At 29.8% G+C, this 25,639-nt stretch overlaps 1 protein-coding gene across 3 annotated transcripts in view; it reads left to right on the top strand.

The window, feature by feature from the left end:
• LOC130895943 (protein diaphanous) overlaps positions 1–23,708 on the top strand; it is a 145,045-nt gene extending 121,337 nt beyond the window's left edge. For all 3 annotated transcript variants that reach the window (XM_057803605.1, XM_057803604.1, XM_057803606.1), the window contains 7 exons: positions 1,223–1,341; positions 1,549–1,684; positions 4,916–5,080; positions 5,175–5,332; positions 5,440–5,516; positions 7,225–7,294; positions 17,064–23,708. In XM_057803605.1, coding sequence (XP_057659588.1) covers positions 1,223–1,341; positions 1,549–1,684; positions 4,916–5,080; positions 5,175–5,332; positions 5,440–5,516; positions 7,225–7,294; positions 17,064–17,079 — 741 coding nt within the window. In that variant the 3' untranslated portion in view covers positions 17,080–23,708. The remainder of the gene's footprint in view (positions 1–1,222; positions 1,342–1,548; positions 1,685–4,915; positions 5,081–5,174; positions 5,333–5,439; positions 5,517–7,224; positions 7,295–17,063) is intronic.
• Positions 23,709–25,639: the final 1,931 nt, after the last annotated feature.

The raw sequence follows: 25,639 nt of genomic DNA, 5'->3' as shown, positions 1-25,639 counted from the left end.
GGGAACTAGAGATTCTAATGATACATTCGTCAGTTTATTGAACAAGTAGGCGGCTATTCGATTCACATATGCTATAAATAGAATTACAATCATCACAAAGCTTTGTTTCCGTCATTCTGTTTCCTGATTTGTTACAATTACTTTATTTGATAGGGAATTATCACACCGATAATTACTCAAGCTGCTTTTATGGCAGCTAGAAATTCTCGTATTCTCATGAGTTGAGACAAGATCAAAAATACTATGAATGAATTATTATTGTAGTAATTACTTATCCTGCACTTATATAATCTAGTATGGCTCGTACCTTCAGATGTGGAGCCAAGACTAAAAATTCTTTAAACGAATTTTTATATCAACAATTAATTATCCTGCATCTATATCAACTAGTATGTCTCATAACCTCATCTGTTGAGATAAGAGGTGACCATTTTTAATCCGTTCCGGTATGTCAATCTTCTACTTAAGCCTGTTTAGTGATATCGTGTTTAAATCTGCCGCAAGCATTGATCTTGAGCATGATTTTTGCTCCAAGTTGGAAAACAGTGTCAAAGCAACTTACAAAATGTTGAAATATGTCATGGCTTTTGCCCCATGACGAGACAAGTTTTCAATAGGAAACATGTGACTCATCTCTCCTTACAAAGGTCCAGCAAAAAATAGGTGGCCGTATTGCGACCAGAACTCATTTCAACTATAAACTCCAGAAAAAAAACCTACAGATTGGACTTCTTTCTTTTTCATAAAAATGCATGATCTGGTTCATCCCGTTGGGTTAAAAGGCAAACGTTTTCCATAAATGCTACCAGTCTTCGAATCAACGTTACAAGAAAAGAGAATTCACTGTATTTTTTAACACACTGCGTATATATCAGTAATACAGGAGTTGCTTCAGCAATATTTTTTGGAAACACCTTTTATGACTTTATATTGATGATGTATTGAAAATTATTCTCGAAAATGATTCTTTAAATTAATAAATCAATAAAAAAAATTTGTTGAAAAACGTAAAATTTCGTGTCAACTGCATATTCAAGATACAAAATGAATAAAAATATTTCTTTAAAATAAAAGCAAATCATTTATATAAGTTAGAAGATAAGTCTGGGTTGTTACAGTTTTCAACTATGGTCTAGCGGTTATTTAGCGATAATCTAGAAGAGATAATGATTGTATTTTACGTTGAAACATTAATTAGTAAAGATATTTTTTTGTATTTTAGTTAACCGCCACTAAAGATGTTTCTAATAAACATACTCTTCTTCATTATCTGGTACAAACAATAGAGAACAAATTCCCAGATTTAATAAACTTTTATGATGAGATGCCTCACATAGATCAGTAAGTAGTAATTATTTATTTATATATTTGTTTTTTGTTATTGTGAAAATTTTCTTTCAAATAATAAATAACGTAAATCAATAAAAACCTGAGAAGTAAAATTTTATCATTTCATGTTCTACAATTAGTATTTTTTCATTCTTTTCTCAAAAGGTCATATTAATATTACCTCTGGTTACATTCTTGCTCAAAATCTTATTATTTTAGAGCTAGTCGTGTGTCTTTGGATACCATTCAAAAAACTTTGAAACAAATGGACAGTAGTATAAGAAATTTGAAGACAGATGTGGCAAATAACAGGGTGCCACAAGGAGATGATGATAAGTTCTTAGAAGTTATGGAAGTAAGTTAGTTATCAATTACAATATTGAATACTTTGAAAAAATGTGTTGATGTATTATAAGAATTTATTATATTAATTAAAATTAAATGTACACACTGTTTACACTACCACTATACCGACACTCACATTTACACTGCCTGACTGTAGACAGAGACTGAAGGTAAACTGTACCTGTTCAGTTCCATTGACAGTGGAATAATCATAACTAAGTTGGAATTTCTGGAAGCGTTGGCGATATTCATTCTGAATACACTGTTTAGACCACCATTACACCACACTCATAATTACACTGTGTAATCAAGTTATCGTCTTCAGTTTCTGAAGACGATAACTTGGTTATTGTAATTGTGAGTGTTGATGTAGTGGTTAATGTAAACAGTGTGTTCAGTGTCAACTTTTTGTAGAAAATTTCTGACGACATGAGCAGTATGCGCCCTGGCGTTATTGTGCATTAGCAAGAAATCTCAAATATATGGTTTACCAAAACTCCACAAACCTGACATTCCCCTTCGACCGATTGTTTCAAGTATTTAAACTCCTCTTACCCCAATATCTAATTATTTGAAAAATATTTTTAAAAAATTTTTATATCAAAACAAATACTATATCAAAAACACATGGGATTTCAAAGAAAAAATTAAAAGTATCAAAATTCCTAATGAATATGTATTTATTTCGTTAGATGTGGTTTCTTTATATACAAATATTCCTATTACCATTGTGAAAAATATATTAATGAAAAAATAGGACTAAATTAAAGAATATACAGAAATACTTCAATTTAAATTTATAAAAGTTATAGAACTCACACTTACAACATATTTCAAATATGAAAATGAAATATACAAACAAATTGATGGTTGTGCTATGGAAGCTTCCATTTCAATTCTTATCATGAAAAACTTCAATTCACAATCGAGGTTGAGCAAAATAATAGAATCAATTTTCTTGAGGTCACATTATATAAAATTAACAATAACATAAGAACAGAATGGTATACGAAACCAACTTGGTCCTCAAGATATTTAAACTTCAATTCGTGTCATCCTATATCACAAAAATGATCAGTGATAATAAGGTTGACTGATAGATCTAGAAGTAATATTATATATCAAGTGCCTTGTACTAATTGTGACGCTGTCTACATAGGGCAAACATCTCAATATTTAGAAAATAGACTAAGACGTCATCAATACGATAAAAAAATAGAACTGCATTAACGAACTATGAGATATCAAAAAACCATAAATTCAATTATAAAGATTCAAAAATTCTTGAAATAGAATCTAATACACGAAAAAACGAAAAAGGGAATTTTTAGAAATGGTTCACATTAATCAGAACGAAAAAGCTATAAATGATAAAAAAGATCTAAATAATTTAAGTAAAATATATAGCTCTATTTTGTAATTACTAATAAATTTAACTTATTACGCTATATATTTGAGATGTGGGAACCAAAGGAAAAATTAATTTTTCTTATTGAAACAAAGTTGTAAGTTGATTTTATCCTTAATTTGATATTCATGATGAAGGTGATCTATAGATCAATATAAATAAGCAAATTGTTAGTGTCAATATCATATTTTGTTAAAGAAAAGTCGAAACGTCAAAATTTATCTTTCTTTTAAAAACTATCAAAAAAAATAATTTTGAAATTTTGAAAATTTTAGATGCATTTATATATCAAAAGGTCTGAGAAATAAGAAATTGAAGAACTCTATCAAACCTCAACCTGATTTTTTTTGTTTTATGGTAAAATGTAGTCTTTCTCTTTGATGGTCTCGGGTTAATATAGGGCACCTGGATCTCAAATTAAATTTTTCTCTGTGTAATGGAACAGTTTCAGTACTAACTTGTAGATTATGTACCGCATGCTAGGATTGGTGTGTCGTAATATCCTTAACACAGTTGTATAAGCTACATTAAATCTTCACTGGCTCCAATAACTTTTTTGTAATAGTATGGGTCAGCACATTCATCACAACTTGAATTTCGATTTTGACTTTCAATAATAAACAAATTTAATAAATTTTTATCAAAAGAAACGCAATATTTACTCTTTACTTGGAAACTAAAATGGTTTACTTCTCAAATTATTTTTGTAATTTTTCATAAAAAAAAACTTTGAAAACACATACATTTAAGTATTGTGAAAGCAGTTTGTACTAAATTGTGATTGATTGCATTAGTTTCTATTTCTAATTTCCTGTTTCCATCTCTTTCACCTCTGCTTCTTTTCAAATATTTCGTCTGTTTTTCTCGCTCATTTCCAGACCTAGGCTGCTGCATTCTTCTCCGACTGTATCATTATCTGTCTTAACTTTTCAACATTATTGGAATGTCTATAAATACTAGGCAATGTTTGTGATGTATTAATCCTATCAGGTTTATATTTGCTTTCTCAATTCTAGAACCTATTTAAACAGCATTAAATATAAAGTTCATCTTCCTCTAAATTAACATTTTGGTGTGTTGATAAGAACTAAGACATAAATAGCAACTTTTTAGTTATTATTAGTATTAATTGGTACTAGTAATATCGGTTAGGACATCAGTTTTTGTCTAAGTGTACCTAATGTGAAATTTTAGGATATATTTTCACTTTACAGAATTGTCTTCTGATGAGATAATAAAATTATTGCTTGCATCATTTCTTGGGCAGCTCTTATTTTCATTGTATTCAAACTGTCGAATTGCAAAGAGGCTTAATAGCTTTCCAAAATATCATTCAATAAATATAATTTCAATCGAATATGTCATTTATTGAGTACATAATATTTTTTTGGATTGTTTACTGTGTATACAATTCTGACGGCTTAAGAAACAAAAATATCTTCAAGAATAATAGAATTATTTCTTCACTTGTTGCGATCAAGTCACCAGATTTAATTCCATATAATTTTGTTGAAGTTATTTGAAAGGAAATTTCAATAGGCCACTTCAAGTTAATATCAACATCAGCTGATTTTCATCCTCGTGCTGTAAACAAAGAACTTTTGTTAGACACTTCTTTCATTATTTTTCGATTTAATTTGCAAAAATTGTCTTTTGTTGTGTTGTAAAATATGCTCTAATCTATAGAGACAGTTCAGGTCGGTACCTAAACTGATAGATTGGAATTATGTTGGTGAAATATTTTAAATTGATATTCGTATGCCCGACAAAACATACAAGAGAAAAGGTACTATTGTTCATAAGAATCTATTGTAATAACATGTTAAATTTTAGAAATTCGCGGAAGAAGCAAGAGAACAATGTGACATAATGCAAAAAATGTTGAAAAAAGTAGAGAACCTTTACAGCGATCTAGCCGAATATTATGCCTTCGACAAGCAGAAATATACATTAGAAGAATTCTTTACAGATTTGAAAACATTTAAAGATAGTTTCTTGGTAAGTATCAAGAAATTAGGTTTATATTCAACAAAAAGTTTTATGATGAGTTTTTTTTGTTCTTACATATTTTTCGTTAATTGTCTACTTTTAGCAAGCGAAAGCGGATAATCAGCGGGAAAGAGAAATCGAAGAAAAGAAGGAAAAGGCCAGGTTGGCAAAATTAAAACAGGAACAAGAAAAGGAAGAGAGAAACAAACGAAGGCTGATAGATATGAATCCTTCCGAGACCCAAGAAGGGGTCATGGATAGGTAAGTCATCTAATATAAATGTTGGTTACTATAATCTCATTTCTTTACTTACCCTTAATATAAACATAATAATTTGAACTAACTAATTGAACATTCTCTTTTTTTAGTCTACTAGAAGCTCTTTCTACTGGTAGTGCTTTTGGAAGAGAACAAAAGAAGCGTAGGGGTCACCGACCAGCTGGAGGTAATTACAGATTTTATTCAATCTACATAATATTTTAATAAGTTCTTAAAACATCCTTAGAATGCATTTGGGAATTCTTAGGTATGTGTTTGATTATATAGATGTGTATACATATTTTGTTTTTATTATTTTCACAAAAAAACATGAATTGAGAATAATTTTTTCATATAGTTATAATTCATCCATAAACCGAATATGTTAGTAATTTTATATTATTTTATATAGGTAGGATATGCCGAATCAGGTTCAATCAATATAAGTTATACATAGATAACCTTTTGAAAATATGTTTCTGGCATCTCTAAAACTTTTAAATTGTTTTATGGTATATTAGTTATTATATTCAAGGCATAATTTGAAAATATGGTATTCCTAATTGTTCTTTTGAAATTGAGAATAAGCATAATTGAAATATTTAATTAAAAAAATATTTATTGTAAAGATCAATACAAGGCGTTTACATTTTAAAGTGATTTCGGATATATACTGCGCCTACTCCTAATGTATTTTTATATAAAAATTCAATATTCATAATCTAACCAATAAATTTTCAACTACACGCATAACGATATCACCTGATCTATACTATAAAAGTTTTTTATCATTTATAATCCAACCAACAAAAAAAAAATCACAACAATTTGAATAGCGACCAGAATCAATAGACTCCTTATTATGTTATTTGTCCATTTGATTATTGATTTTTGAATCCTATGAATTTTTTTTTATATTTTTGGAATCTGTAAACGATATAATATAAAGATAAGGTACAGACAATACCTTATAGTTGAATCTGCTTCTACTAAAATCAAAGATAGAGCATCAACCAATAAATTGACTAACACTGTTTATGAAACTTCCTAAAATTGTTATTGAAAAATAAATTAGTTAATCTAAGAGGCCATTCATTAATCGAATAACAAAAGTGACAGCAAATTATACCCTGACAGATTAATGAAAAAGGTGATTTATGCTCATCTTTTAGATTTTGAAAAACATATTCTACAAAAAATTCAACGTCATCCGTAACTACATAAAAATTCAACTTCATTCATAATGACTTAACCGAACCTATCTTAAAATAAACCAATTGAATAGCAACAAAAATCAACATTCTATATTTTTGTTAATTGTCATTTTTAATGTTGTATTTTGAGTCACATGTTCCCGATTAACTAATGCATTTTTTAATAATGTTATATAATAATCTTTCAAAAATTACGTTTATACGTTATATATAAATTCGAACAAATTCTTTGCCAAGCACGGTATGAATTGGATTATTGTGAGATTGTGATATATAAGTATTAATATTAAAGAGAGAAAATTATCCAAATGAAATTTTAAATTTTCAACTTATGATCTCTTGCGACAATTAGAAATCAGAACTTCGGTTTTTGATTTAAGCAAAAAATTAGTAGTAAAATTAGTCGTTGTTTCGAGTTTTCCCTCGCTTCACCAAATATAGTAAAATCAGAGATTGTATAAATATGTATTATGTACTAAAAGATTTTATATTTAGTAAAAAGTTTGATTTTTAAATGAAGCATAATAGACTAAGTGGAGGGACTGGTTTCTAAATTCATACAGATTATACAACATTATACCAATTTCATTGGTATTGTTTACTTTATATCATTGATAGATAGTGTATGCACAGCATATCATGTATAAAGTTAATTTTTAACTTGTTCATTTCTAATTGCAGCTGAAAGAAGAGCCCAATTAGTGAGGTCAAGGTCGCGAACAGCTTTAATATCAGGAAGAGAATTAACAAGGTAAATAAGTATTATTTTAATAAAAATGTGAACAGTATATTTTGTTTCAGTTTTGTTATTATACATTTTTAATTTGCCATTCCAGGGCAACATCTTTAAAGTTAGATTCTCCACTTATTGAGTATAGTCTGGATGAAAACGAATTAGATTATTCTACATCATCAGTGTTTTTCTAAAATTCCTGAAATCTAACGTAGGTGTTAGCTATTGTGCTTCATATTAACAACTACCCAAAAATAATTTTTGGTTGCTGGATTGGCAAACTATATAATATTTTTATTAGAGTAATAGCTATTATGCCCAATTTAAGTAATACAATACCATAACACTAATTTTAACAATAAGACAGTTCGCCTCTTCAAAAAATTAACGCTTTTGCTGAGCTTTCATTCGAAAAATATGCTCAAAAGGTGGCACCCTCCACTTGGATTTATAGATGAGAAAAAGGTGCCGAAATGTGGTATGTCTTTAATATTAAAAAATCTATCCTGAAAATTTTTTGTCCTTGAAAGGTTCTTTTTAGCCACCCAAGTTAGCTCCGTTGTTCACATAAGGAATAAGCTGTGCTGTATTGTACTGTACTGTAATTGTATTGCAATATATTCCAATTTGCCCGAATCAAGAAAAACGCAGCACTGTGATACATATGGTTGTACGAGTTGCAAAAACAGTTTTTTTGTTTTTGGAAAACTGACACATTCATTTATTGCGAATATATCATTGCACAATTCTTGTTTTTTTTTTGGTGATGAAAAGTAGTGGAGCTACGTTTAGTAGTTCAAAAAAATTTTTAGGAACTTTTTTTAATATTCACTACTATTATTTAAACATCCTTATATTGCATGATTTTATTTTTCATATGATAGTACCATTAACAAAAGCATCAAGCTTTATAACTTGTAATATTCTCCAATTTCTGGCAGTTTTATTATTAGTTAAAACAATTTCTTCAAAAGAAAGATTAATGCTTCACAAATATAACCAAGTCTATATAATGACTGAGAACCTTGTATTTATGTATGTAATTTGTAATTTTCTCAACCATATCCCCCAGTAAAATTAATAAATAATTTGTTATTTGGCCAAAATTTCAAAAGAGAACTTTCAAGTTTGGCTCAATTTTGTTACCTCCAGATATTCCTACTAGGAAAGTTTTTTTAAGACTGATAATAACAAATACTTGATGCCATGTTAATTTTCTGAAATAAGTAAGCAAGTACGAGAAATTATTTATTTTAAGATGATTTTGTCTAAGTATTTGACCCATCTCTAACAATTAATTATTAAAACTAACACTTTGAAATACTTCTGAAAGTGTCCTGCGGCTGTTGCGTTTATTGGAGAAGGCTTCCTTATAAGTATATAACATAAATATACTTTCTGATAAAAAAAAAATAGCTTTGTGTAAAGCTATATCAAACAAATGATACGATGGCATTGACAAACCGAATTGTGTAGAAGTTCTCAACTCTTTCAATACCAGTTTTTTCTTTTCCACAAAAAAAAGGGTAAATTATGACTTTAAAGTGTCAAATAAAGTGGAAATAACAATATTCTACCCTACATATAGGACGATATAATGTACAGTGGAAAGTTCTGTTTCCTGGTTAAAAAAAAATTATTAATGCATCTTAATGTAATTGATTTTAGGTCTCTTCTGTTTTAAAATTAGTTTCTTTAATAATTTTTGGAATATAAAATTTGACGTTTCGACTTTTTTCCGGAAAAAATGATGAACAACATATTCAAGAAAAGGATAAACATACACTACAATCAATTAAAAAACAAAACATTTTTCCTTACCATATGTACAAGGACTTTCCCAACAACTATCAAATTATTTTAATAAATATGATATCAGTACACCAAAAAACAAAAGAAGTAATTTTATATATCAAGTGCCTTGTAATAATTGTGACGCTGTCTACATAGGGCAGACATCTCAGTATTTAGAAAATAGACTAAAAGGTCCTCAATACGATAAAAAAAAATAAAACTGCGTTAATGAACCATGAAATATCAAAAAAACATGAATTCATTTACAAAGATTCAAGAATTCTTGGAACGGAATCTTATAAACGAAAAAGAGAATTTTTAGAAATGGTTTACATTCATAAGAACGAAAAAGCTATAAATGATAAAAAAGATCTAAATAATTTAAGTAAAATTTATAGCTCTTTTGTAAATTCTAATAAAACTACAAATAATTTGATTGATTAAGTACTGCTACATATTGTAAGGACTAAGGAAAAATTAATTTTTCTTATTAGAACAAAGTTCTAGTTTGATTTTATTATTATTTTGATATTCATGATGAAATACGCAAATTGTCAGTGTCAATATCATATTTTGATAAAGACTTAAAGAAAAGTAAACGTCAAATTTTATCTTCCAAAAATTATTAAAAAACCTAATTTTGAAACAGAAGATACCTAAAATTAAGAACATTGAGATGCACTAATATATCAAAAGCTCTAAGAAATAAGAAATTAAAGAAAAAAAATTATTAGATAACATCCTTTTACAATATATATGATACAACTTTCTACTTATGATACAACGCAAAACAATTCTTGCAGAGTGCAATTTTGCACATTGTGCACACAGTTTCTGTTCATGTTTTCTTATTTTGCTTGGCTTGTTGGTCTTTCCAATGGCAAATGGTCCCCAATATTCATCATGAGTTTTGTTGCATTTGAACGTCGACCCGATTTTGTTCTTTTGACTGTTGAATTTTCTTTTCCTAGTACCATCATTGATTCAGCTAGGGGACAATGAATTACCACAGACGCATTTTCTTATTTTTCACTTCTTGAAATATTATATGTGCATTTACAACATTTATCCACTTTTTGCATTTTTTTATCGGAGAATTTTTGCGTATCTCATACGAGATATGCAAGTACCAATAGAAGGAAAAGATATGGTATCTATAAGGCGAACACTTGTTAAAAACCTGTAAAAGGCTAGGGTTACATCAAGATTATTTATTGTTAAAGCAAGCTTTGCAACAACTTTTTCTCCAAGTATTCATATCTTTTTCTGAATATATATCCATATAGCCCGTAAAAGCATCGCATCTTTTCCACACTTTTATCCCACGTTTTATCGATTTTAGGAGAAGATACTGTTTGTTGTTGTTGTGGCTCGTTGAAGCGCATTTTTGTTAAGAGCAATCAACATCTGTTAGGAGAAATTGCACTTTTGATAGCTTCATTGCCCATCGAAAAACTGTTAGACCAATAATTTGAAATGTTCGGCACTCGATTATAGGACATAACAAGCATAACTCCCAAAACCAGCATAAATTCTGAAGGGTCTGTGTCAAGAATTACTACTTTTTTCTCGTCTCAATATTTCAAGATGCTGGTTGGTACACTGGGAAATAAAAATCAGAAGACTTCATGGAAAGACAGATGTAAAGCACTCTAGTTCATTAGATGATCTGTTGATTTTTGCTAATATTGCAGTTGAACGGTTCTGGGAAATATGAAGCCGTGGCTCAAAATCTAGAGCAATATTTGACCAAATGACATTATCAGTAGCTTTATTTATTGGCAGTTTCTTCGTTATCTTGTATTTTTGTTTTGATACCTGTTCTATGTCCTCGGGTGAGAAATCAGATTCCAAGTCAGCCGATGATTTTGAAGAATGCTCGAGATACGACAGATTTCGTTTAGGATTTGTTTCCAAGCTCCTGCATTTTGTCCCAATTCTTCATAACTATCACTGTCAGAGCAGCTAGGCACATATTCTTTATCTACATCTGAATCCTCCTACACATTCATTACTTGAATTTGGCTCATTCAACAATTTTATTAATTCTCCGTTTGTCAATCCTTTCCTACGAGCGTGCATAATGATATTTGAAAGCCTAAAAATAGAGAAATGACGTTCTTTGAGAATTGGGCATAGATATCTTTCAAGTACTAGTGGGACAATAATATCCCAATAATAAAACACACATATGTGCCATAATATTGATTTTTTTCAAAAGGTACTGTGAAAATGCACTTACATGAAATAAATTGATTGATTCGGCAAAAGAATACAATAAGAAAACAATTTGCATGCACAGATTTCTGTTTCTCGGTTAAAATGGCTGCTAGAATGCAAAACTTTTATTCTTCCATGCATCTGTTCTGAAAAAACTGCTCACTGGCAGGGCACCTGTGAAATTTTTTACACTTGCTTATTCAGCCCGAAGGTAGAGTTGAAAATATGTGCGGGACATATATGTCTCGGTGGGGTTGAAAAGGTTAAATATCAGTGGTTAAAAGGAGTTTTTGTTGAAAAATGAACTATTTTTTACACTAAAGTAACTTAATCGAAAAGTAACTTTTCAGTCAAACTGCTTTGATATTTATTAATGAGTAGAAAAAAACTTAAAATGTATAAAATATATAAGTAAAAGATTGCATTGAATAATTAAAGTTGAAACACATCAAATGTTAAGACCAGAATTTAATTTGTTTATATCCTTCAGATATCTTGTAAAATAATGCTTCCCAACGCAGATGATGTGGTACAAAATATCAAATATATGGAGATAAAATAGATTTGAATAACTTCAACCTATTAAAAATAACTACAGAGCAAAACATTTGATAAAATCCAGGAGTTCGAATACCTGGGAGTGACAGTGACAAACCAGGCAAATCGGCAAAAGACTGGCGAGAGAGGCGACAAAACGATTGGAATCCTAGGAGGACTATTAACATCAAGATATATTTCAAGAGACGCCAAGTTGAGCATTTACAAAACAGTTATACAACCAACGGAGCTGGTGGCAATAAGTACTGGATCATGAATAAAAAAAAGGAAACAAAACATATGGAAGAGAAAGGATTTTCGGAGGAGTGGAGGAGCAGAAACGGTAGATAAGGAGAACGAATGCAGAGATCAAAGCACTGAATGGTCAAGCTGAGATGGGATATGTGGACAGAGTAAAAAGACTCTATTGGATGGGGCATATAGCCAGAATGGATGAAGATAGTTGAATAAAAAAATCCTTATTAAGAGGAGAGGAAACGGCATCCACGGAAAATGTGGATAAAAGCATGTAGAGAAGATTTAGAAATACGTAATAGGAATAAAGAACTATCGTGGAGCAGCTATGAATAAAAATAAATGGAGGAAAGCAGTAGGAGCGAATCCAAGGTTATAAGGCCTGTTGAGATACTTGTAAAATGTTTGAAATATGTGTGAGGATATGGGAATTAATGCATTACAATTCATTAAACTCTCATTTCAAAACACAATAATTATTTAAAGGAACTATCGAAACTTCGCCAACAAATTGTCACTATAATGGTTAGAATTGTATACACAACAGCGATGGTTATAAATCGACAGTCAGAACCAAAATTACTACTAACATAAAATTATGTATTTTTTGCTAAATTCATTGATATATATATGCTGGCAGACCCATGTAATATTTTAAATTAAAAACAAAATTATCTTTACCTTGAGTCCTGGTGTGTGTTGTGTAATTTCAGATAAATCGAATAGCATTGTTTTGGAACCCATATTTCTTTGCTAAATTATATTACATAATATATAGTATATATACTATAATATAGTAAGAAAAAAATAACAGGTTATACGATGTGGAACAACCAAAAGTAATAAATTCATTACTAAATAAATGAGGGTATTGCGCAGCTTTCTCAAAGAAAAACCATATTTCTTCTTTTAAATCCAACTCACTGTATATTATTCAATTTTTGGATTTTTCAGAAAATTCTAGACATAATCAATGTACAATGTCCTATTCCTATCTTCAACTGTTTCGGAAATATCAAGTATTTTCAGATTGATTATAAAAATTAACATTAAAAAAAATGTATTTCAAAAATTCGCTACATTACACTCAATACTTATTTCCTACTCACCTCTTGATATCGAGAAAGTGAGCTTTCCAGCCTTCCTTTTAACTGATATGATTTTAAAGAAATACAAAAAAAAATTGTTTGATCTCGTTCAAAAAGCATACCCTTAACAAATTGTCTGCTTGCATGACAGTAGTGATCAGTTGTATAAAAATATCATCCAATTAAAAGATGTTTTATTTTCTGATGAGAGCACATTTACAGGGTCATGTAAATCTTGAAAATTGCCGCTATTAGTCTAATAAGAATCTTCACTGGATGAGACAAGAACATACATAACATTCTAAAAAAGTTGTTGGAAATCATATCGTAGGCCCCTTTTTTTATTGATGACAACTTATATGGAGATAAATATTTAGAACTGCTCCAAAATAATGTTGTGGTAACTTTGACAAACTTATATCTTGATCCAGCAAACCCACAAGCCGCGAAGATAATATGGTTTTAGTAAGATGGATCATCAGTCCATTACCAAATCAATTTCAGGGAGTACCTAACCAAATATTTCCCAATTGGTGATAGGTGGGCGCGAATTGATAGAATGCCCAGCATGATCTCCTGATCTGACGCCATTAGACTTTTTGTGGGGATATGTCATTCACATCAGAGATATTGAGTAATGTTAGAAGAATTTCTGTCCCAGATTAGCAGAATGTTGCCAAGACGTTCATGGCGAGCATTTTGCAAATCTCTTACATTGAAATTAATGTTTTTTGCATTACTTGGTTTTCAGTATAATGTAGCGAATATGTGAAATAATTTTTTTTAAATGTTAATTTTGTAAATAAATCTGAAAACACTTTTCCGAAACAGTAGAATATAGGTATAGGACATTATACATTTATAATATCTAAAATTTTCTGAAATATCCAAAAAATGAGTAATATACAGGGGCTGCATTTAAAATAAGAAATATCGTAATGGCCACTGTCACATGACAGATCCTTTATAATTTCTTTTCTTTGAAGAGAATGCGAATTCAAAAATATAAATCGACATGTCCAAGCGTTTTCCTCAACACGCCTCGTTTTTTATTAACGAATTTATTTCACATGGCTGTTCAATACCGTAGATTAAAGCCATCTGCCCATGTTAGAACAAATTGACTTTATCTTTATTATGTCTATATCCTTAGAAGTTGTTCTCTGACATTTGAAATTGGAAGAATATTTAAATAATTCTGCTCAATTTTACTTCATAATTCGCAATCGTTAATATATATTGAAATTGGATATATAAAAATAATTTTACTTACAACCTGCTTGCATTTGAAAAGTTGCTGTTAACCTAAAAATACCAAACTGTATTAATAGAAATGATTTTATAGTAATTTCATATTGTTGTATATTTTTGAAACAACAAGAAAAATTAAAACAACAACTGATAAAAGTAGACGATGCAACTAAAGACGTTAGTCGACGAATAGTGTATGACTTTTATAAAGTCAATTTAATGCCAACATTGGACGTGATTAATAACAAACTGCATGCTATAAATGTTTGGAAGCCCTATTTTTTTTGACCGCATTTTTGTTCCTTCAAGTAAAAATAAAACTAGTACACAAGGATAAACTAAAAGTTACTAATAGATTTCACATATAAAATTGGGTGCCACCACTTCATTGTAATTAAAATCTCAATTTATAAATTAATGATAATGACATGGTTCTATTTATTTGTAACATATGCAGGAATCAATATTAAGAGAAACATTTTACTATTGGAGTGTTTATTTCATCCTCGATCCTTATGTTTTTTGTGAATCTAATGGAATTTTCTATTTTTTCTTTATAACTCTAAATCTCGATATAATCGGAGTCAGTTAAAGAAGTAATTTAAACATTGAAGCTTAATACCACATATTCGTAGTTATGCGGTCCTTAAGTTCTTAGCCTACCATAGAAAGAAAGGTTAAAAAATAAAAAAGCGTGATTATTTTTCAATATATTCTCCCTTTATTTAAAAACACTTTTCAGAATGGCAGACTAATCCTTCTATGCCCCTATAAAAATATGATGTATCTTTAAGAGACAAAAATGTTCGTTAATCGCTTAACTTAAGAACAAACATAGTCGGATGGGGCTAGATCAGGCCTATATGATGAGTGTTCAATCTTTGTGAAACCACAATCGTGTACAGTAGCCTTGGAAAGAGGAGCATTGCCATGAAACAAGCGCCAACCTCGAATGATTTTGCCGCGCCTTTTTTCGATAATTTTTTGACGCAACTCCCTTAGTAAGTCAGAGAAGTGAGCCCTCACGATTGTATTTGATTCCTAAAACTCAATCAAAAGGATACCTTTGTAGTCCAAATATATTGCAGTCAACACTTTTTTGTCGTTGATATCATTCCTTGGTTGTTGTATTATGGTAAAAAACCATAGTTTCATCACCCGTTAAAATTGATCGGATTACACTTCTCGCGACAAACAATAGATTTCTTTCCTATTCCACCAATTGGTCTGAAAAGGCCCCTTCATTGAACAAAGACGAGCTAAGAAGAGTTACTAGTATGCTTATTGGATACTGTCCGGTGAAATACCAACTCGACACAGATCTTGTCACTTCTGTAAGGAATCAAAAAAAACCGCCGAACACCTGCTTTGTGGCTTTCGATAACGTGGATAGAAATTATATATGGAGAATCCTAGAAGAATACAACCAATGCTACAAAAACAAAACATGAAATGTCAAAAACAATCAAGAGTAAGGCAAGGATGCATACAAAATCCACTGCTCTTCTCGTTTGTTTTTGATAAAAGTATAAAAAAAAGTAAAAAACAAGCAACTGTTGTAAAAAGGCCTCTCCATTGAACAAATACGAGCTAAGGAAAGTTAGTGGTGTGCTTGCTGGATACTGTCCGATGAATTACCATCTGAAGAACATTGTAGCAACTCCCAACAGTTCTTGCTGAACCAGAAAAAACCGCCGAACACCTCCTTTGTGAGTACGAGGTAATTCATATAAAAAGACTACTTAAATTCAAGCTTTTAAATGCAAGAAGAGGTAAGCCGCATATCTCCCAGACAGGTAGCTCATGTTGCAAAGCCGTTACTGCGAACAGTCCTGGGTACGCAATAGATCAATATGTCAAAGTGTTAGCGAGGTAGATTGATGACGTTACGCCCTAAATCATCTAATCTAATCTAGGTACCTGTAACTTATAATAATTTCTTCCACTAATTTAATGTTTTCTGGTGTACTTATTGTCAAAGTACCTCTCACACGTGGCTAAACCTCAAATGACTTTCGTCCCAAAGGAAATAACTCAGATCAATTTTTATTGCTAAAAATTTTGGACACAAATTATTGTAAACAGCCTATATTCTGTTTTTAATTTATGTTGGTGTTTTTCAAATAAATATCAGCGCGTAACTCAATTTGAGAATTTTTCAAAACAATTTGACTGAGTATTCGTTCGAGCTCTACTATAATAAATTGGATCGAAGCAGCAAATTGAAACTTTGTGTAAAACTTGTTAAGGCTTGTCACTGTTGCGTGCATAAAAATTTTTGCGAACTCAGTCTATTTACTATATGAGGCCGAGAACCCATTTACCGCACTACGTAGATTCAAATTGACTTGAGCGAATGCCACCAAATTCATAATGACTTGGGTAATCTCCAACATAAAAGATTGTAACTACGAATAAATTTATCACGAATTAGTCTTCCTTATTTTGTATTTTGATGAATAATGAGACTTTTGAAGTAACATTCCTTTAAAATATGCCTACGAATTGAGGATTAACAATTTACCATTCTGTAAAACATATCATTTAAAATTTGAGTTTAAAATTACAAAAATACATTTTGGTATTTTATCATTAATATCAAGATGGATCATGTTCTAATAATATTTTTTGTTTGTTTTCAGTGAAATATTGGCGTAGCATCAAAAATACAGTACCAACGCACAACGAATTTACCGCTCAAAAAAAGATTTACATTATTAAAAAGATTTTATATTTCATAATTTATTTTGTAAATGTTTTGGATTGTAAATAATGGTATATATTTGTATATTTGGAATTGAACGAATCTCTATATATATATTTTTTTAAGTTTTAGCGTGTAAATAAGGCCGAAAGGGTATGAAATATTTCAGTCTTTTGTTAATTTCTTTTGATGTCAGTAGTTTTCTGTTATTAGTCAATATAACATGTTTTTTACACACTGATATCAGCAACATCCGTAATTTAAATAGTGTCCAAACTAATTGAAAATTTTAATCACTTTAAAATAATTGATTTTATTTTTTTGTAAAAAACTAAACTTGTTGACACATTTATCAATTATATTCGTATTTATTCAATTTCAACTATTTGTAATATTTTTTTGTAATTATATGTTTAGATAATTTCTAGATTTTCATTTGATCGAATTAGGCCGGTTGATGTATGAAAATTTTAGTATTGCTTCATATTTTGTTGATCAATTAGACAAAACATAATAAATTTATATTGTAATTTAAGAGATTGAAATAAATGAAACATTCATAAGCAAATACAAACCGTATATGAATATTTGTAAAATATAATTAATTTGCAGCTGGATTGAAATAAATCATCTTTATTTTAGGTTTTAAAAAACAGATAAAAAAATTAATGCTTCGATTATTCCGGTCTTTATCAAAATATGATTTGACATTGACAATTTATATAATGATATTAAAGAATAGATCACATGAATATCAAAACAAAATATAAAGGAAAATCTGTTTCAACCAGAAAAATAACCATCTTATTAACTTATTCCTTATTAAATTTATAAAATGGAATAAATTTTACTCACATTGTTTAGGTCTTTTTTATCATCGACATCTTTCTCGTTCCTATGTGTGTGAATAATTTCTAAAAATTCTTTTCTCTTTTTCAAGTATTAGATTCCCCTTCAAAAATTTTTGGATCTTTATAGTTGAATGTATGTTTTTTTTATATTTTGTGGTTTGTTAATGCATTTGTATTTTATTTTATTTTTTGTTTCTTCTTGAAAATAAGTATCAGACATCAATTTAATTATTCGTAGATTTATTGAAATGTATAAAATAGAATTATGAATTTTACTCAAATTGTTTCAATCTACATTATTGTATTGATTCATAAAATTTGAGTAAACTTCATAATTCTATTTTATAATTTCAATGTAACTACGAATAATTTCATTGGCGACTGCCAATTATTTTTGAGATATAACCATAAAGAAAAACTTTTTTATTGGGATTAAAATAGACTTTTATTTCTATATCCATATAGGTGATCCATTGATTAATATAATTACGCAGATGGTCAAATCATATTTTGATTAAACTCGAAATGTGAAATTTTTTAATCAATTTTGAAAACTAATTTTTTATTGAATAAGACCTTGATTCAAAACGATTTATTGTGGAAGTGTGGCAGTAAAACACCAAATTAAACTTTTTATTTTTACATATATATTCCAACCTTTCAAATAACTATGTATTACGTTTGACGAATACTTAGTTATTCAAAAAGTTGGAATATATATTAAAAACTGTGCACTTTGGTGTTTTATCACCACCGTCTCACAACAATCACGTTCATAAGCTAGTTGTCAAAGACTCGATTTTAGGCTTCTTTTAATTTATCGAATTTTTAATTGAATGATTTTTAATAGACCTAATTTTAATAGTTTGATAAAGACCGAAATTGAGCGGACACATCAAAAAATTTGCTTAACAATACGGGTAAATCAACGTAATATACGTCGAAAAATTTTGTTAATCTTCAATAAGAAGCCATATGCTGAGATGATATCAGTTCTACCGTCCATCATCATTTCATTCTACACGGATGTTACCATCACTGTTTGCGTGATTTTCTATGATATGCTTCCAGCGTTCTAAGTTACCAGATGTTATATAGTAGTGTGATGAGTCCACGTCCTGAATATTGCTTGACTGAACTTCCTTTATTACGGAAACGCCGTCATACTTGACACTTAAGACATTTGCGAGTCTCTCTCGCGCTCAACTAAGTCTGTTTGCTACACGTCTACAGGGGAGAAGGTCTAAAGATTTATTTATTCTGTCTTGAAATTAACTACCGTAATAAAATACAAAATTGGCAATGCATCCGTATAAGAATAACTGTATAGAAATGGGAAAATCACGTTACAGGATTTTTTTGTCAACCATGGTCATTCAATCAACGTATCTAATTGGTTTTTATTAAATTTGGTACATTAATAATTGATTTAATTAGAAAAAGATACGGTAAGAAATTTCTTGGGTGTGTTCATCATGTACTACTTTATTGTGGTGGTTCAAATTGATGAGAAGTAATAAGATGTATTTGTAAAAAAGCTACGATGTGTAAATCGTATGGCCAAATGCATTAATGTGAAATTTATATTAATGAGTTGAAGATATTTTAGAATATATTGTGAAATTATGAAATTTTCACCAATATGTAGGTAGTATTTTATTTTCCATATCATTCTCCATTTCAAAAGAACTACCATTTATTTGTATTTCCTAAAATTTACATGCTATACTTTTGGAAGAATTTTTAACTTTTTAGTCATCACCATACAAGTAATCTGAACTTTTTTATAGACAGTAATAAACATGCTGGGGTAGGAAGTTCTACTAATTTTTTCCGATTTAATATATACTTTATAATTGTTTATACATATTCATTTCATTGAAACTACTCAAAATTGATAAAAATCAAACATAACTTATGACTTACAGAGTAGAAATTTTCCAATTTTTTCAAATGTACAATTAAGTTCATAATTTACTTAAATGTAATGGTTTTTCATGAACTAATATATGGTATGTATATTTATTAAATTATAATTACAGTTATAAATGATACATGTAATAAAATAGCAATTCCAGTGTCACATAAAAGCCTACAAGTACTCAATATGAGTGCCTCACATATCACAGTGAAGATTGAACTTCTCAACGGATTTATTAAGTTTAGTTACTATCATTTTCATATTGTTTTTCTTTTTCCGATCTTTCTAGTAATCCATTAAATTATTTTTTTTATTTCCGTTTAAGTGTCCTCGCAATATATTTCTTTTGTAGTGTTTCCTTGATTATATTATATTAGTGTAGCTATTCTAACTTGGCAATTTTCTTGTGCTTTTTTTGTACCATATATTATGTTCTTCATTATCAATGTTTATTTTACTTCCATTACATAACTTCTACCATGTCATTTGTTCTATTTCGGGTACTTTCCCTAGCGTCAGTTTCTATATTGCATGTTGTATTTACTTTGAACTTACTTCAGCTTTTGTTTTTCGCTTTTCTGCTACTTTTATACTTGTCCTATAGTCTATTTTCACCTCATTTATATCGTATCATTCTGAAATATCTCTGAAATATTGTGTCCATCTTTCTATATCATCTTGTTTTACGTCTTTTATGTTTATGAGTGAAATCTCATCTTTACTTGCTTTTATTTTTTATTAATTTATTAATATTTATTTTTTTGGGTTCTCAATGGCTCCAAAGAATACTATATTTTTTAGGCGTTTGTTATCTTCTTTACAAATTTTCGCCATGCTTTCTGTTTCTATTCCTTCGATAATCTTTTAACTTCTATTTTTTCTTTCTTGTAGTCTGATTATACTTTAGTTTACTTTTAGTGTTTGAAGACGATAACTTGTAACAGTGTAATTGTGAGTTGGCGTAGTGGTTTAGTTGCTTTAGTTGTTAAATAATTCTTACATTTTTGTTTTCCTAACTGTTTTTTGTATTACATGCTCACTATTATTGCTGTTCCACATATATTTTTTTGCTGCATTTACTATTATATTGCCTTCTCCATTATTCCTCCACAATGTCTTTTTTGTTCATGTATTCTATTTTCTTTTATTATATTATGTTAACTCTTTTTGTAAGTTCTATCTTTTCTTTGCTGTTTTTCTTTTGCGTTCTTGTTCTGGTTGTTACTATTACCTAACCTAACCTAACCAAATTTTTTACTCCCCAGAAACTTATCTGCTATAGAATTCTCTAGTCTTTTGACTTCCCTTGTTATTTTATGGATCTCCTCGTGTTGAATTGGTTCTTATAAGTTCGTTTTCTCCGTCTAAGTTTATTATTTTTCTGAAGTCTTTTGAAAATATTTTCACGTGGCTAATATGATTTTTTGTTGTCATGCTCCTCATAGACACCACCAAGATTATTGGATGAAGTTTGTACTGACATGATGTATGTTAACTGAAAAGTTAGAACAATAGTTGAGGGAAATTACTACAAATGATTGTGCTTTTGCTATATTACTATTTTATGTTATTTTTACAATGTAGTTTTTGCCGTTTCCATCCAATAGGATAACTTTTTTTTGTTTGATATCAAATTGTATTTTTGCACCTTTTTCAGTAGTTTTTTATTTCTTTGTATTTTGCAAAAAAGTTCAAATGCACACTGGGGTGTTTGATAAAATGATAAAACATGTGAATTTTATATTACAATATTCATGTGTAATTTGAACCTCTAGACTTGTGAGATTTTAGGTGATGCCCAACTGACCTAGGCTCCTAGCACAACCTGGTCTCTTTCCAAAGCCTCTGGAAACTGCTGCTAATGTTGAGAATCACAGCCTTGCTAAATTCGTTAAAGTCCTTTTGGGCATTAATTTTTACAATGTCGGTTTTAGTACATATACCGTTGACGGCAGTTATCAAGATTCGTTCGTATGGTCTTGATTTTAAAAATATATTTTTTGTTAAAAATTTTTTTGAGTGAGGAATAAGAAGTGCCTTAATATAATTGAATGTGTGTGGAGGCATGGATAATAAATAATTTCCTTTGTCCTTATAAAATTCACATATTGGTGAACATATGACATTACTATGATTGTTTAAATCCGAAGAATAGGTTTTTGTATTTCCAGCACAACGTCATATTTTTCCTTCTGTCCCCATAGCTCTAGCTTAGATTTGCTTTTGTACTTTTTCCAAGTATTAGAGTCATTTCCATTTCATCGGCTTTAAGTATATTGATGAATATTTTACCTTCAAATCCTATAACTTTCCAAAAATTTTCCGATTTGTTCCTTGTGGAAGACTAATTCTATGAATACTGGTAATTTCTGGCTTTGTTAGGTTAAACTTAGGATGCCTACTGCTAAATGCGTACATACAGTCTTTCTCAAAATTTTTTATCCTGATTGAATTTGTTTGAGGTTTCCGAGGTCGTAAAACTACACGCCTCTATTTAATTAGTGTTACACCATAAAATATTTTAGGTCAATTTTTAGAAATTTCATTCCCCAATCTTTCGAAAATGATTTGTGGTACCTTGCCTTTTTATTAGTTTCTTCCAAAAATACTCACTCCGTGTATTCTGAACAGTATATTCTATTCGATCCAAGAACACTTTGAAGTTTGTGAAAACTGTAATACGAATAAGGACATTATATTGATTGCTAATATGAAATCAACTCACTTTAATATATATGATTTAATTTGATAATCGTCAACTATCTGTTGTGTTAATGACCTAACCTCAAAAATCATAATAATAGCAACCATTATTATTACTATTGACTTCGTGTTAAAAAAAGAAAATTGCTTGTATTTTTATAATATTTTCAGCATAAATATGATATTTATTATATATTTTTTGTTTTGATATCTGTTGTATGAAATTTCCAAAGAAGAATAGAGTGACATATTTTGTCATTAACCCGATTACCTGTTGGTCCTCATCTGCCAACTCTCTCTTGATGACTGTATTGTGTTTGTAAATATTCATATTTCACTTTTATTAATAAAATAATGGTTGGGATTTTAACAAACTGGTCTATTTAAAAATTGGTAATCATTTTTGAAATAATTTGTGGAAGATTTGGTGTAGGAGTTCAATTATAATGGATTCAAACTTGTTTGTATCCTTTGAATTGAATATATGTTTCCATTAAAATGAATTGAATACATTTATTATTGTTTTGTATAGAATAATAGCAAGATTAACCATCCTTCAAACATTAGATTCGAAGTTTGTTTAGGTTATCGAATCCTAGAGTAATTTTTCATTAAGTTCGATTACAATTTTTTCTAAATTTCAGTCTAATTTGAAATTTAATAAATAGGTTGATTGTTTTCAAAGTTTACATTCTGCTAAATCAAAACCAAAATTGTAAAACATTTTCCGACCATTTCAAAGAAAGCTATTTTCCAATTTGGTGACTATATAAAGTATATAAAACCGTTAACATAATTTCAGTTGAAACCGTTGATTACCAAATTAAAAGTGGCATTTTGTGTATAGGTATATATAAATTATGGAACAATATAAGAAATGAAATGATTTAACAAGAGATTGAAAAAAATAATCAATGATAATATAAATAATATTCTTAAATAAATTGTATTTTATATATTAAAGCAAATATTCAAAGCTGAATTATCTTTCTGTATTTAACTTAAAAATTGTATTCAAAGAATGCTTAAGTAATGTTTATTTTTACACTGGATATTTTTTATAACATTTGTGAATATAACATATTTTATTAAATTATTTTGAATTGTTTTTGTAGTGTTAATAGTTACGATATCCTATATAAATACCTTAAAATAACTTATACTATAAAATAACACTATCTTAGTCATAGCCACTTTACTCACGTTCATGTTGTATGCCAGTGAATAATCTTGTCGTTGTTCTGGAGTAACTCCATATCTTGCTTTCCCGGTACCTCGGTGCGATCAGGCTCTTCTCGGATATGGTTCACTCCCTCCTTCAGGTCATGGTCCCCTTCCAACGGCTCTAGTCAATTTTTGGGTGACTAATTTGGGTTTTTCATCGGGGGTCTTATTTATGCGAGTTGTGTATGAAGGAACAGCTGACTGCATATAATAAAAGTGGAAACATGAAGAATAATAAAAACCTTATTATTTCAATAATCTTTGTTCAAACGTTGCTTTCTAAAAGTATATTTGTAATTGTTTTTTTTTAAACAGTTTTGTTTCGTATGACGTTGGAGTTTCTACACTTTAAGTGCATATTACGAACTCTCGAATTGGATGCTATAAGAACAGGTAATCATAAAAAGGATCAGGAAAATAGATCGATCGAGTAGTCTATATCCTTTTTATCTTTAACAAACCCCTATGTATAAGGATTTTGATAAAGATAGTTAAATTCTGTTCATTACAAACAATTGCTTATTGTAGATATTGATTTTTATGAGTGGTATTGATGAAATAATGAACGGAATTCGAAATATAGAAGTGAGTAATTGGTACAATTGATCTAGGGAAGTCATAATAGAGCGGTACTAGAATCAGCAGAGTGAGTGGTCCGGGTACTGTGGTGCAGATAGATGAGGCTAAATTTAGCAGGCACAAGTTCCATAAAAGCAGAGTTGTTGAGGGCCATTGGGTATTGGGGGTGGCTTAGAAAATTTTAGATTAGAAGTTTGTCCTGACAATCGCCGAGATCGAGAGACATTGATCCTACCTATCCTAAAACATGTGGAATAGGTTACAAAGATACGGACGTATAAGTGGCGTGCTTACATCTGCTGGACAGAATACGGTTATCTCCTTGAGACAGTGTGTTATAATGGAGTTCGTATCTCAGAAATGAGTAAACACTCAAAGAATTGAAGCTTTATGGCGAACAATACGTGCATACTTCCGTAGGCATAATGTAAGAAGGGAAACATACCCCTACCACGTAGTTGAGTACCAATAGCGACGTTAGTATACGAAAAATGAAAGGTACGTTTTAAGAATAGATGGAATTGTAGATTATGCATTGTATAAGTTGTGAGATTGTAAATAAAGTCTAGACTCGTAGTTGTCGTTTCAAACTCTCTGATTTATTTCAAGCAATTTATTTTCAAATTATACGCCATTCATGCGATTATCTCGTTTCAATTCCTTTTTTTGTACAATTACTGCATCACTGTTTCATAATTCCGCTTCTTTTTATTGCAATGAATGGTTGCATATTTTGAGTGATCACCTCCAACTGAACCTATATAAAGTACGAATCAACTAAGAAAAGGCCAGACGCGTCATACCTGACAAAGGCCGCAATAATTTCCTTCTCTCTTAGGCCCATCCCATTTATGTGACAGTGGCGTTTTTTACGATTGTTCGGTATTTTTAATATAGAAATGCAAGTGCTAAATAGACTGGCAACGCTGCATGACTGCCGCATGTTCTAAATCAGAATTCGAAGGGAATCGTCGCGTAACCATGGATCTCTTACCATTGCGAGTCCCTCTTCGATGTTGCCAAGCATTTACTTAGGAAGGAAAGTACGGTAATATTATAAATAATTTGCGCTTATGGATGCGCAGAAGCATAACCGACCGAACATCGGACATTCAGCATTTAGTATTGTTCGTTGCTCAGTATTTAGATAGTGTGATTTATTGTGTTCGGTGTTATTTTTAGTTTGTGCCATAGTTTATTCTACAGATAGCACTGTTTTTGAACATTAGGGGCAAA

This window comes from Diorhabda carinulata, chromosome 6, assembly GCF_026250575.1.
Source record: "Diorhabda carinulata isolate Delta chromosome 6, icDioCari1.1, whole genome shotgun sequence".
NCBI classification, from domain to species: domain Eukaryota; kingdom Metazoa; phylum Arthropoda; class Insecta; order Coleoptera; family Chrysomelidae; genus Diorhabda; species Diorhabda carinulata.
Note: the sequence above shows the minus strand (reverse complement) of the source record. Positions and strands in the feature narration are given on the sequence as shown.